The sequence below is a fragment of the Ictalurus furcatus genome, chromosome 14 (assembly GCF_023375685.1).
Source record: "Ictalurus furcatus strain D&B chromosome 14, Billie_1.0, whole genome shotgun sequence".
Taxonomy (NCBI): domain Eukaryota; kingdom Metazoa; phylum Chordata; class Actinopteri; order Siluriformes; family Ictaluridae; genus Ictalurus; species Ictalurus furcatus.
In genome coordinates this window covers 11526137-11540839 of record NC_071268.1, presented here as the reverse complement: position 1 = coordinate 11540839, position 14703 = coordinate 11526137, and the positions used below count along the sequence as shown (strand labels likewise).

At 40.6% G+C, this 14703-nt stretch overlaps 1 protein-coding gene and 1 long non-coding RNA gene across 3 annotated transcripts in view; one reads left to right on the top strand and one right to left on the bottom strand.

Moving 5' to 3' along the window:
- The window catches only part of LOC128618716 (dedicator of cytokinesis protein 2), a 131755-nt gene that overhangs the window by 29052 nt on the left and 88000 nt on the right, over positions 1-14703 (top strand). For both annotated transcript variants that reach the window (XM_053642516.1, XM_053642515.1), the window contains exons 22-24: positions 4614-4722; positions 5091-5161; positions 10558-10664. In XM_053642516.1, the coding sequence (XP_053498491.1) occupies positions 4614-4722; positions 5091-5161; positions 10558-10664 (287 nt within the window). The remainder of the gene's footprint in view (positions 1-4613; positions 4723-5090; positions 5162-10557; positions 10665-14703) is intronic.
- LOC128618717 (uncharacterized) overlaps positions 1-14703 on the bottom strand; it is an 81443-nt gene that overhangs the window by 7317 nt on the left and 59423 nt on the right. The gene's annotated exons all lie outside the window — the stretch shown is intronic.

Below are 14703 nucleotides of genomic sequence, written 5' to 3'. Positions count from 1 at the left end.
ATTAAAACCACTGACAGTCAAGTCGGTTGGGATATATTAGGCAGGAAGTGAACAGTCAGTTCTTGAATTTGATGTGTTGGAAACAGGAAAAATGGGCAAGCGTAAGCATCTGAGCGACTTTGACAAAGGCTAAATTGTGTTGGCTAGACGACTGGGTCAGGGCATCTCCAAAATGGCAAGTCTTGTGGGGTGTTCCCGGTATGCAGTGGTACCAAAAGTGGTCCAAGGAAGGACAACCAGTGAATTGGCAACAGAGTCATGGGCGCCCAAGGTGTCAGAACACAGTGCGTTGCAGCCTGCTGTGTATGGGGCTGTGTAGCTGCAGACCGGACAGAGTCCTCATGCTGACCCCTGTTCACTGCCGAAAGCATCTACAATGGGCACGTGAGCATTAGAATTGGACCATGGAGCAATGGAAGAAAGTGGCCTGGTCTGATGAATCCCATTTTCTTTTACATCATGTGGACGACCGTGTGTGTGTGTGCATTTCTTACAAGAGATGGTACCAGGATGCACTATGGGAAGAAGGCAATCCAGTGGAGGCAGTGTGATATTCTTGGCAATGTTCTGTTGGGAAACTTTGGGTCCTGGCATTCATGTGGATATTACTTTGACACGTACCACCTACCTAAACATCGCAGCAGAGCAACAGTGTTCGCTAATGGCAGTGGCCTCTTTCAGCAGGATAATGCGCCCTGCCACAATTGTTCAGGAACGGTTTGAGGAACATCTCAAAGAGTTCAAGGTGTTGACTTGGCCTCCAATTTCCCCAGATCTCAATCCAATCGAGCATCTGTTGGATTCGCTGGACAAACAAGTCCGATCCATAGAGGCCCCACATCACAGCTTACAGGATTTAAAAGATCTTCTGCTAACGTCTTGGTGCCAGATACCACATCACACCTTCAGAGGTCTTGTGGAGTCCATGCGTGTACGGGTCAGAGCTTTTTTGGCAGCACAAGAGGGACCTACACAACATCAGGCAGGTGGATTTAATGTTATCGGTGTATCTCTGTATCTGTATCCTGCTTTGAAGCCGAAATAGGCATGGCCTAAGCCAGAAGGAGTTTTCTTTAAGTTCTACCACGACCTAGAAATAACAGTACTGTCAGCATGGTGTGTGAATGCTGGCTCTAACCGCTCCTCTGCCTCAGCTACACCGCTCAAGTTGGTCTCAACTATAGCTGTGCACAGGACTGTTATTTAATCTCGCTCGCAGCTTTGTTGAAACGATATTTTCGAATGGATTTACTTGTTTCTATTTCCCAAAATATAAACAATCTAGTCACCTAATTTAAATCATCCTCCTGTACGTTCTTGTAAATGAACATGGCCTTTGTGTGACCCCTGAGCTTCTTATCTTACCGCTTACTCACGGCCACATGAAAGTCTTTTTAGCATACCTTTTAGCATATTGCTATTTTTTTATGCTAAAAATGAACAAACAAGGAAAACTGAACACTTGACCACACAATTATTGTACATTAAATTACGCCCTTAGGACAGAAACAAAAATATGCAAAACTTGCTTTCACCTTATTTTGATGAGCTCGATATGGAGAACTTCATATAATAAAACATAAATGCACCAGTAGTGTGTCTATATTGTTAGCTTTCACACCCATGGAACATATCCTCTGGGCGTAGTGTGTCCCAGAAATACATAAGTCATATTTAGGACTGTGTTGGGCCTGCTGGTGCACAGAAAGGCATAAAAATAAAAACAACGTTTTAAATTTTTAAATATATGTTTCAAATGATTATTTTGCTGAGGTTTTTTATTTGTTACCCGTCTTATAGTCTTCCATATTTCTCTCTGTAACACTCAGTATCTGTACAGTGCTATCTGTTTCTGTAATAACTCATGTGACTCTGCTGGCCATACAAGGACAGTTAAAGGTTTGTGACTGACGGCCCTGCAGTCTGTAAAAGATCTCCTAATGCTTTTTCATTTTATATGGGCCACCGGGATTAACACTCTGCTCAGTGAGTGTGTGTGTGCAAGTGTGTGTATGAGAGAAAGCTCAGTCCCTCTAACCACAAGCCTTACGGTTGTTTTTCCTGTTGCGTTTGATGGTGTTTGTGCTAGCACCATAACACAAGCTTTATTCCATCACTCAGCGTTTGATGTGTGAATTTATCTGTTGTGTATTTTTTTTAAAAATGTATCTTGTGCTTTTTAATGCAAAGCAGCGGTGCTTGTGAATTTACCCCGTTTTTTTTCTCTTTTTCCCTCCATTTTAACCATGGCTAATCTAACAACCTTTAAAATAACAATGAATAACGTCACAGTATGAAGTTGAAATTAGATAAAAAATTTTTTTTTTGCTCTGCTTGTAAATGCAACCATAACAGTGAAAGCTTTATGACTGATTTGAAATGACCCTCAAGGTCATTTCTCAACTTTCAGAAAAGTATCATGGATTGTCGGGCTGTTTTTACCCCAACATTTTTTAGTGTGTCTAAGGATGTCCCTTTGCCATTATTTTTCTGTAGCTTTGTTCTTCAGAAGAGTTAATAATCCCAATCTTTGCACAATGAATAGGAAAAAATAGAGAATTTATTGAGTAATTACTGACCCTGAGCACATGCTACTTAATACATGTTACAACCGGTGTCCTTCCTGCACAAACACACCTTTTTCCTGTCTTGCATCCTGTAGCTTTTTTCACCTCTATGATATTTTTTCATGTTTGGTCTGACACATACAGGATGCATTTTGTCTCCACGTTTCTAGAGTAGTTACACAGAAACTGATGGTTTCATAAGTCCTCTGTTATTTCTCAGTAATGTGTGTAGAGGGTCAGAAGCACTGATGTTCCTTGCATAGATTAATTATAAATACCGATAGTGGTGTTATCTATCCAATGACTGTAGCATAAATGGAGACATTAAGCACGAGAAATTAAGAACAAGGGTATTCAGCAACAGTAACCTCCTTCTTCACACTAAGATTTCTGTTTACCAGGAGATCTTTATCTCTACCATCGTATATGGCTGTGAACCTTCCGAAAGATGTTGGAATCTTTCCATATGAAGTGCTTTCAGCACATCCTACTGTAAAACTGACCTGGCAAGACCATATGCCACATACTGAGATCCTGCAAAAGACTAACTGCCAGAGCATAGAAGCAATTATAATGCTTGGCCATGTCATCAGGATGGAAGCTAATCACCCGACACGCAAAGTATTGTACGGTCAACTACAAGTCAACAAAAGAGACCATAGAGGTGACATCTTGGGGCTGCATAGTTTGGCAGCTACTCTGTCACCTACGAGTGCAAATGGCAGAGGACAGGAGAATCGAACACCACTTTTCTAAAATACAGTAGAGGAAACTGACCATGTCTGCACCTGTTCCCCCAAGACACCTCGGACAGGTTTTCACAAGCCCTGTCTGTCATTGGTATATAGTCATCAAAAACACACAAACAGTAACAGAAGTCATCATCGATCACAATGGACTACCTAGAAGAAGCAGGTGTGTGTCAGGTCCAGTCATGTTACCTCCCATGATTTTACTCCACATAATAACAGAGAGAAGACGAAAAGCTCAGTGCTTTGGGGCTGCAGGACCGAGAGTGAAGAGAACTGAGGTTGAGCCTAACTGAAAGTAAATCATGGAGAAAGAGTAAGGAAGAGAGACAAATGACATGGGAGATAGGGAACAGCTAGAGAGGCAGGATGGCTAGACACAATTAAAGAGAAGTGGCTGAATAGGGGCAGAATGGTATAAAGAGAGAGAGAATTGAGTGAGACGTCTTTGGCGCAGTCTCTTAAATCAGACAGCTTTGATTGAAGTGTCAGTAAGGCTGTTCTCAGTGCAGAACTGTGAAGCGGTTTCTCTGCCGTACATCCACTATACCCGCACAAGCAGGGAATTTAACATTTGATCTATCTGGTAGAACTTTTCCGGTGTGGGTTGTGGAGCCGGTCCCTAAACCTTCTGCACTTTTCCACTGCTTAAGAGCTGGCTATTACTGACTATTTCAATTTGGCTCCAGTACTAAAATGCTTCTGGACTATAACCAATAGTGCATTTACACATGAACTCTTGAAATTGTGATTTCGACAATACATGCTCACTGTTCAAGTGGTTAAACTCACGATGTTGCTAAGCAAATGGGAAATATAGACAGCAAACATTCACTAGCTATTGACTCAGACTAATGATTTAGGTAGCTACAGAGCCTTTTGTGGAAAATTGTAAAAGCAGAATGATACCGAAGTGAAACAAATCTGTTGCTAACATCAACATTTCACTCAGACGTGTTATCGGTGATTAAGAAATGCTCAGTATGACTGAAATTAAGCCCAGCACCAACCACAAACCCGATGCTGAGAAACGTTAACATTGCATAACCTGTGAACTTAGCTGTAAGATGGCTGAAAGTCTCAACTTCCAAATTTGTCCGCCATTCATTTAGAATCATATGAAGTAAACGTGGTAATTTGAATTCCATTCATATGAACGTAGCACAAGAGCCAGTGATGTTAAAGACATGACCATTTCATCTCCATGAAAACAGCTCAAGCAACTCATGACCACCATTTATAGAATGTGAGTAATATTTCTCTTTTTTACCCTCCCCGTCTCTCTCTCTCTCTCTAGGCTGTATGAGGGGAAGGAGCAGGCCGAGTTTGAAGACTCTCTAAAGGGCCTGTTCGAGTCCATCAACAGACTGATGAAGAGTGATTACACCACCACCCTACTGCAGCAGGTGTGTGTGAATGTGTGCGCTTGAGAGAAAGACACTGAGGGAGAAAGGGGTGGATGATGGTGTGTGTGCAAATGTATGTTTGTGTGTGCATTTATGTGTAAGGTGCCATCCTTGTAGAACTTTTTTTCCTTTTAATGAATTCAGCACTCGTGCTTAGCCAGTCGTATCCTCTCATCACACTTGGTTCTGGACAGGCACCTTAGCTTTATCATGCCTGGTAGCCTGGCAAAAAGTGAGATGTCCACAACAGGTGATACGTTAACAGGTTAACACAGCCAGGATTGATACTTTAGCTGCTGCGAACAGCAGTCAAACATAAATTAGCACAGATCTGAATAAAAACTGTGTGTTTGTGTGTGTGTGTGTAGGTCGCAGCTCTGAAGTATTTGCCTGCTGTGCTGCAAGATATCGAGACTGTTTTCGATGCAAAGCTGCTCAGGTGAGGCTGTCACACTTTGTAATAGAAAAAGAAAAATAGAAATAGAAAGGTGGAGTGGTTTATACTGAGGGCATTCAGCAGACACAGCATTCTGTAGGGTCGACATTCTGCACAATTATAGTTGTCTCAAATGTTTAACAGACAACGAATACTATTCCAGTGTAATGAACGGGTTTCATTTTTGATAATATTGCAACTTCTCTTGAATATGTCGTATCTCTGCCACTATCTGGGAAGCTTTCTTTGGAGAATGCACCATGAATGCTAATTTGCAAGGAGATGAGAGGTAGCAGCCTGCATTGCGGAGAGAAAATTGCTTCTTTGTGACATTGTTCAAGCCTGTTTTAAATAACGTGCAACTCTCAACGTGAGAAACCTTAAGTTCACCATTTCATCTACAACCCCGATTCTAAAAAAGTTGGGACGCTGTGTAAAATGTAAATAAAAACAGAATGTAGTGATCTGCAAATCTCATAAACCCATATGTTATTCACAATAGAATATTTCAAATGTTTAAACTGAGGAAATATACCATTTTAAGAAAAAAATAAGGTAATTTTGAATTTGATGGCCGCAACACGTCTCAAAAAAGTTGGGACGGGGACAACAAAATGCTGGAAAAGTAAGTGTTATTAAAAAGAAACAGCTGGAGGTTGCTTGGTAACAGGTCAGTAACATGATTGGGTACAAAAAGAGTATCTTAGAGAGACAGAATCTTTCAGAAGTAAAGATGGGCAGAGGTTCACCAATCTGCAAAAAACTGCGTCTACAATTTGTGGAACAATTTCAGAATATTGTTCCTCGATGTAAAATTATGAAGACTGAACATCTCATCATCTACAGTACATAATATCATCAAAAGATTCAGAGAATCTGGAGAAATCTCTGTGCTCAAGGGACACGGGTGAAAATCAATACTGCATACCCGTGATCTTCAGGCCCTCAGGCGGCACTGTATTAAAAACAGGATTCTGTAATGGAAATCACTGTATGGGCTCAGAAACACCTCCAGAACTCATTGTCTGTGAACACAGTTCACCTTGCCATCCACAAATGCTGGGTACAGCTCTATCATGCAAAGAAGAAGCCATATGTCATCATGATCCAGAAGTGCCGCCGTCTTCTCTGGGCCAAAGCTCATTTAAAGTGGACTGCAGCAAAGTGGAAAACTGTTCTTTGGTCAGACGAATCGAAATGTGAATTTTTTTTTTGGAAACCATGGACGCCGCATCCTCTAAACTAAAGAGGCACAGGACCATCCGTCTTTTTATCAGCGCTCAGTTCAAAAGCCTGCATCTCTGATAGTATGGGGGTGCATTAGTGCCTATGGAATGGGCAGCTTGCACATCTGGAAAGGCACCATCAATGCAGAAAGGTATATACAAGCTTTAGAGCAACATATTCTTCCATCCAGATTCCATCCCATCTTTACTTCTGAGAGACTAATACCTCTCTACTCTTTTTATTCACAATCATGTTATTGACCTGTTGCCAATTAACCTGATTAGTTACAAAATGTTCCTCCAGCTATTTCTTTTTAGTAACACTTATTTTTCCAGCCTTTTGTTGTCCCCATCCCAACTTTTTTGAGACGTGTTGTGGCCATCAAATTCAAAATTACCCTATTTTTTCCTTAAAATGGTACATATCCTCAGTGTAAACATTTGATATGTTTTCTATGTTCTATTGTGAATAATGTATGGATTTATGAAATTTGCAAATCATTGCCTTCTGTTTTTATTTACATTTTACACAACGTCCCAACTTTTTTGGAATTGGGGTTGTAAGTTTAATAAAGAAGAGCAAAAAACTGATACGAGGCTGGTAGATTCTTATGTAAATAAATGCAAATTTACAGCATGCGTGTGGAGTTACACTAGGGGAGCACAATTAAATGAGCATAAAACTCTTTAGGATGTTTTCATAAGCTGGGAGAGAAACATCATCCATATGCCAAAATAAGACTAGGAAGGAATACGACTAATCGGCTAGTCTGCAAGATGTAGAAATAAAGAAAGAGGTAAAAAGTTTTAGCTTGGAAAGGCATCTTAGAAATAGCCAATCAAAGAGCGTTTTTCACACATGCTAACATCCAGCCATGAAGTCAAGATTCATGCTGTTATGCAAGAAAGAGGTCCACTTTTTCAGAGACACTGTGTCTTCAAGGACTTATTCCAGTTTTCTGTCTAGGCTAATTCAGGATGAAGGATAATTCATTGATTAGGGTATTGTTACTGAAATATAATATATATATACTTAATTAAATTATAGCTGTGTCAAGAATATACAGTATAATGTATCTGTATATACTTTTTATGCATTATTATGATTGGCTATAGTTTCACGAGACAAATATGAGACTGTCCCATGTTTGTTGGTGTTACATCCTGGCTATGCTTATGGTATTTGGTGCATCAGATGCCTTGCTGCTCTAAGCACTGTGATGTGTACAGCAAATCTGAAGCACTTGAATGAAAATGTCCAGCATGCTTTTTGTTACAGAGGAAATTCTAGCAAGATTCTTCAGTGTGAAAGGAATTAAAGGTTAAATGCAGGGCTATTTGTTATCTGACACCACTGAAGCAGTTGAGGGTTAAGGGCTAATGGTGGTTGTCTGACAGTCTTGCTATTTAAACTCACTACTTTCCAGTTACAGCATACAGCATTTGTGAGAGGAGCTGCTTTTCTACACAGAAACATGAGACAAAACATTCATCCATCCATCCATCCATCCATCCCTCCATTTTTTGTACCACTTATCCTACACAGGCTCACAGGTAGCCTGGAGCCTATCCCATGCAACTCGGGGACACAGGGCGGGGGACACACTGGACAGGGTGCCAATCCATCGCAGGGCACTATCGCATATACATTCACACAATTTAGAGATGCCAATCAGTCTACAACGCATGTCTGGTCTGGGGGAGGAAACCTGGGAGAACATGCAAGCTCCACCCACACAGGGCGGAAGCGGGATCCGGATCCAAAACTTAAAGGCTTGCATACTTCATATTTTTATCCGTATGCTAGCGTATGAGCACAGTCATATTGCCTTTCAAAGTAATGATAATGAGTCTTTATTGACTTTATTACAGCACAGTAATAAAGTTTGCATATCCCAGCATGTCAAGAAGCTGGGGTCAGAGCACAGGGTCAGGTATGATACAGCACCCCTGGAGCAGAAAGGGTTAAGGGCCCAACAGTGGCAGCTTAGCAGTGCTGGGGCTAAGCACTTGAACCCCCGACCTTCCGATCAGTAACCCAGAGCCTTAACCGTCAAGCCACTGCTGCATTTGACTTGCGCGTACACAGGCGGTCGGCGCATGCACATTACGACAACTTGCGCTACCCTTCCTGGCCTACAGAAGTCAGTACAGAGCAGTAAAGCAGGTGTTCTGCTGTGTAGGACGACAACGAAGAAGAATCAAAACAATGCTCGGGTAATCTCTTGCCATGATTATCACCCATATACAAATCCGTATACTCTTTAAGGCTAGAATTATACAAATGCAGGAACTTTCTAACCTGCACTCGTTTTCTTCGCTTCCATTTACCACGTTTATTCCAGCCCTGGGTCACTATTGCCACCTTGTGGAACAACTATAAAGTGCAAAATAATTAAATGCGCATGTATAAAGTACACACGGTTAGAAAAATCTGGCGGGGTGCGTACAGTACACGTGTACTCTGCTGATGACAAAATTTGCATCACGCGTACTGTACACTGTTCCTAGCGTCCATGAAAAAAGAGTGAAGCATACTTTCTACTTAAGGCTACAAATTTCTCAAGTGCAGAAACTTTAACCCAGGAAATGGCAACGCCTTACATGAAGGTTCTCTTAACTGATATTATCTAACACATTCTTTAAGATACACCATGAGTAACATTAGCAAAGTAACTAACACATACATTCATTAATTATTTTTTAAAATAATAAACCAAATAAGACAAATAATGACCCATGAATAACCAATAAACTTGCACTGACCGGTCTTTAGATCATCAACGACTAACTTTCCATCACTATGACCATGTGTTTGAAAAAATTCAGAACAGAGGCTCAACAGCACATTTAATATTTACACCAGGAGAACAACAACGAGTAAGCTATCAATATTTCATAACATGCTGCAATTGAATTTTTGCCCATGTACGGTAAATGGACTTTTTTAATCATGGAGCTAACTTACAATGTATTTGTTAACATTACCTATGGTTTATTAATACTGAAATGTATCACTTGTAAATGTTAATTAATAGCATTAAACAATAGTTAGTTTAAAATGTTACCCAGAAACTTCAGCTGATAAAATTTAGTCCACAAGCTTAAACCCAGGACTTTTTTCCAGCATCTTTAGCCCTGATGCTTTAGCCCAAGAACCTAAGACACAGAACTCTAGCCCAGGAACATATTTATCTTGGCCAGGAACCTAAGACCAGGATTTCCAGCACATAATCCTGTGAGTCTAACCCAAGAATTTAAGTTTAGGAATTTAAGAACATGTGAACATTAGCATGTGTGTGTGTGTGTGTGTGTGGTAGCAATTATCAAGAGAAAAGGAATAAAAAAAAAGCTGTTTGACCTTTGACACTAGACAACATATGCATACAAATTATTAAAAAATAAAAAATTATTAAAAAAGACAAAACTTGGAAATTTTCACTTTACTGCCCAACACACACACAGACACTTGAGCTCACTCAGTGCAAAGATTTTTTAATCAATGTTATTGTTGCCTAATTAAAAAGTGCGTTGGCCTCGCGCTGTGTGGCTGTGTGCTGATGCGTTGACATTTGGTGAGCCCACTTAGCTTGTTTTTGGCAGCACACAAAGTCATCGTCTGGCTGTTGAACTTACACAGGCTTTCCAGAACCCCTTATTTATTAAAAAAGAAAACGTATTAAGTGACAGTGCTTTTGGTTCAGTGACCATATTACTGTAGGCATTATTAATCAGCATTTACAGCATAGGAAGTTTTCGCTGTGTTTGTATTTGCTTACACGAACACAGACCAATTATATCCTTAGTAACGAAATCAATAATGTGCAATCACAAGTGTTCCTTTAGACCTAGCGAGACAGCGTGCGGGACTTGCTGTCTGACTGATGATCGATGCACAGCATGTCGATACACGCCTGGAGAACAGAGCTAAATTGTCTCTCAGTGTTTGTTTTCTGGTTTTGCACACAGATTTAGGATTTTTGACAAAAATCTCGGCTTTACTTCATTTTATGTGTTTCTATTAAGTTATTAAAGGTTTAAAAGGCTGGTGGTATGGATCAATGTGACGTCCACTGCAAATTACTGAACAGAACATAAAGGTTCGAATTTGAAATGCTGTTCTGAGTGGTAACCATTTCCCTCCTCCGTTTCTCCCTCTATTTTTCTCCACAGTAAGTTGCTGTATGACTTCTACACCTGTATTCCCCCAGACAAGTTGCAGAAGCAGAAGGTGGCCTCCATGACTGAGATTGTCAGCAGTCGGCTTTTCAGGCGGAAGGGTGAGCGACCACACACATCCATCTCATCAAGTCTGTCGATTCCCGCCTCCTCCTCATTTTCTCCTCCACCTTTTCTTTTGTCATCGCCTTGGCTGACCCCATTACCCCTTAATTTCCTCCTCGAGCCTTTCTTTCCATCTTCCCTCCTCTCATTTTCTTGCCCCTCCTTTACTAGGACCTCCAGCCTACCGTCTGCTCAATTTGACTATTTTCATGCCATCTTTCTTTCATCATATTTGCAATGTGTTATCTCTCTCTCTCCTTTCCTCTTTGAGCCGAATCATTACGCGTAGGTAAACAGTGGCCCCTGGCCTGGTCCTGTCCAATAGCCTGCTAAATAGATGCTAATGGGTGATGAATGGTGTGTGCGTGAGTTTTAATAAAGAGCGTGATGACTCTGGTTGTGAAACATCCGCCAGGGATTAATAATGGAGATGCTGGGCACACAGCCCACGAGTGTGTGCCTGTGTGTATTTGCTTCACACTCCATGATTGACACCACTGGAGATCCCAGGGTGAGTGAGATAGGTACTCTGTTGCTCCTTGCTCAGCAGATGAGTTTGGCAGGCCACATTTCTCCTTAATGAAGAGAAAGTCCTCATTAGAGCTCTTTAATGAAGCTGAAGACCCTGCAGCCTACAGCAGATGAAAGACAGCAGACAATGCATTTCATCCTGGAATCCAGTGTTCACAGGGTTACAGTTAATCAGGGCTGTACATGTTCATGTTAGTGATGTTGATTTGAGCACCTGCTGCTGCCAATCTGGTCTGAACTGCAGATCAAAGACCATAGGAGTATCTTCAAGTTCATATAACATAAGCTTATAGTTTTACTTAAGGGGAAAATATATTTGGGAAAATATAGGAGTTTATAGAATTAGACCAGTTCTCAATAGGAAGTGTGCTTTTTTTCTGACTGGCCAGGCTAACTGGTGTGTGTGTGTGTGTGTGTGTGTGTGTGCACGTGCGCGTGTGTGTGTGTGAACATAAAAACATGAACTAATTTGCTACATATTCACAGACACATTTGGTTGTATTCATACATGTAGATTGCTAATGCTACCTTGCTTGTTTACATGAGGTAACCTGATAAGATTTTTGTGTCAAATTCATACACAATTATCATTTTGAGCATCCAGGCTAACATGAGGCAACGGTAGGATAGCTGAGAGGTTTTTGGTCATGTTCATAAATATGTACAGTCTTCACAGCTAATGACATGATATCTGAGGAAGTTGTACTTCTTGTGCAATCATAAAACTATTTCGAGGCTCAGGTGCAACTCTGAAACTTATTTAAATTCTTAAATAAGCTTAAATACAGTGATTTAAGCTTGATCACATGTGTTAAACCAGACAACACAGAGCTGCGTATTGCAATCAGACTGAAAAACGTTGCTCTGTATATCTGCTCCAGGTGCTTCAGGCCCTGTTTACTCTAGTGCGTTTAAGTTTTTAAACAGCGTTTTAAAATGAAAACGATCTTCGTCCACACTGGCGTTTCCGCTGTGTTTCAGAAACGATCTCCGTCTACATTACACGACCGAATACGCAGGTCACATGACCATTCATGCACGCTGGGCATGCACATACAAGTGTAAACAGGAAGTTGGTTGCTAGTCACCGGCAGGCAAAACAAACCGGCGGTCCATGTAGGGCTTACGCCGCTTGAAATGAGATTTGTTGCCGATTGCTCTAATCATAGCTCGCCTCTCGCGCATGTAGGCAGCTGCAGTATTATAAAATACAGAATTTAACTGCACAACTTCTGCTAAGACTGACAACAAAGCCAGCAAAGCTTGCGGTTCAGTCTCCGTGTTGTTGTGTATATGATCAAGATAGCATAACGGTCTTATGGTAGGGGCTTGATGAATCAGGGAAGGATACGCAGTGATCCAGAAGAGCCAATCAGGGGGTGAATGTGGGCGAAGCCACACCTTCACACGTTTTCAAAAGTCTTCATTTTGGCCTGTTTACGTGAGCCCAGAGTTTTCAAACTAAAACGGGGTCTTTGGCGTTTCCAAAAGTCTCAGTTTTCGAGGGTGGAAAACACCGGAGTAGTGTAGACGACAGGCGTAACCGTAGCAACAGTTATGCGTTTTAAAATGAAACTGCACTAGTGTAAACAGGGCCTTAGAATGACCTGATACTTTAGAGAAGACATCTGAGACCTCCACAAAAAGGCTCATACCTGTTGTATAGAGTCAAATCCTTCTCTCCTGGGATGTTGACGCTTGGCAATTATGTTGCCTTTGATTAATATCCTGTTTCAAAATCTTCACTTATACTCTTGTACGCTGTAGTTTTCCTGTTTCTGCATTTTCCTGCTTTTTCATCATTCAGTCATATTTATGGGTTTTCCTCTAAACCTATCTCAGCCTCTCTTAATCTATCTATAAAAATTATTTCCTTTATCCCCTTTCTATTCCATGATTTTTTTCTCAGTCACACTCAACCTCTCTTTCCTTGTCAAACCCTTCCCCCCATTGTCTCTCTTGATTATCCTTTTCTCTCCACCACATTCTTCTCTTCAGTTAGTCAAAGAGAACTGATTAGTGTGGACATCACACATTACAGCAACCTAAAGGACAACCAACGGCACACGAACAGCAACTACAGCAAACACTTTAAAATCACCGCTGGGAAATACAAGGCTGCCAGGGAATGAAAAACATTACACATCCAGTCAGACAGCTGACTCCCATTGTTAAGTCCTTTTGGTTAAAACAGTGTTAAGCAGCCAACCCTGAAAAACCTGTACCACTACAACGAAAATTGTATATCACAGATGAGTCAAGCATTAACTATTGCTAATTAAGACAACATACAGTAACACTTCATTGATCCCAGGTGGGAAATCTCAGTGTAACTGCAGCATATAAATAATGCAAATTAAGCAGGGCAACACAACTGTAAAAAAAAAAAAAAAAAACATCCTGTACAGACTTTACAGTAAACTACTCTCAATTAATTTTTCACAGTGAGCTAAATATTACAAGCTGTAAAACTGTGTTTAGTGGGGAAATGTGGTGCTTTCACAGACACTCCCTTTATCCCACACAAATATACTGATGAATTTGAATAGTAAACAGCAGAAGTAAACAAACCTAAAGACTCAGTAAAAAGCTATGCAGTATTTTGGAAAGCAGTGACGGTTCAGATTGAGGAAACATAGAACAGTTATAAAAGTGGAACAAGTTAGTGTTGGGAAGCTCCTTCAAGTATACGCCAATTTTATTCAATTTATGTATACTTGGTAGAGTATACACTAAGTAAAAATGTGCTTGCAGTACATTTTTGACATATTAGCATGTCTACATATATATACAAGTGCAGCAGTTTTCTGTTTACCAGGCAGTGGGTCTGTCCAGTGTACCAAAAAAATGAACAAATTAAAGCTTTAAAAAAAAAAATGTATATATAATATATATTATTATTATTATTATTATTTTTTACAAAAAACATTTCATTGGCTCCCACATGCTGCTGTTAGTATGTGGTTGGGATATTGCACTCAGTCAGTGACACTGAAGCTACAGTGTGATATATTTTGGCTCTACAAAATATACTGTCATGTCATATACTGTCCACTGTAATATCATAATTATGCTGGAGGCTAATCCGTGACCCTGGTATCCTAAACAGTGGGTGAGTTATAGATGTACATTTTTAATTCCCAGAAATCTGTAGCCCTGGAAGTTCCCCTGAGCATATTAACACCTTTGGCATGTTTTTGTGGCATGTGGTTATATCACAGAGATCAGATTTCCAAAAACTGTTGTTGTTTTTTTTTTTTTCAAAAACTCCAAGGCCACTCACCTCCTGGGTTCCAGACTATCTTCGATTATTATAGTAAATGACGCAGTCCCATATGCCATATCACCACCTGCACGCACCATATGGGACTCTAGTATAAATAGTCGAACTAAAATGTGCTCTTTGGCTCATGGTGACTGGCCCAAGGCCATCATAGTGTTCCAAACCCTCGCTTGTAGCTCCCTGTGCTGCTATCTGTTTGCTCATTTATTTATTCATGCGTT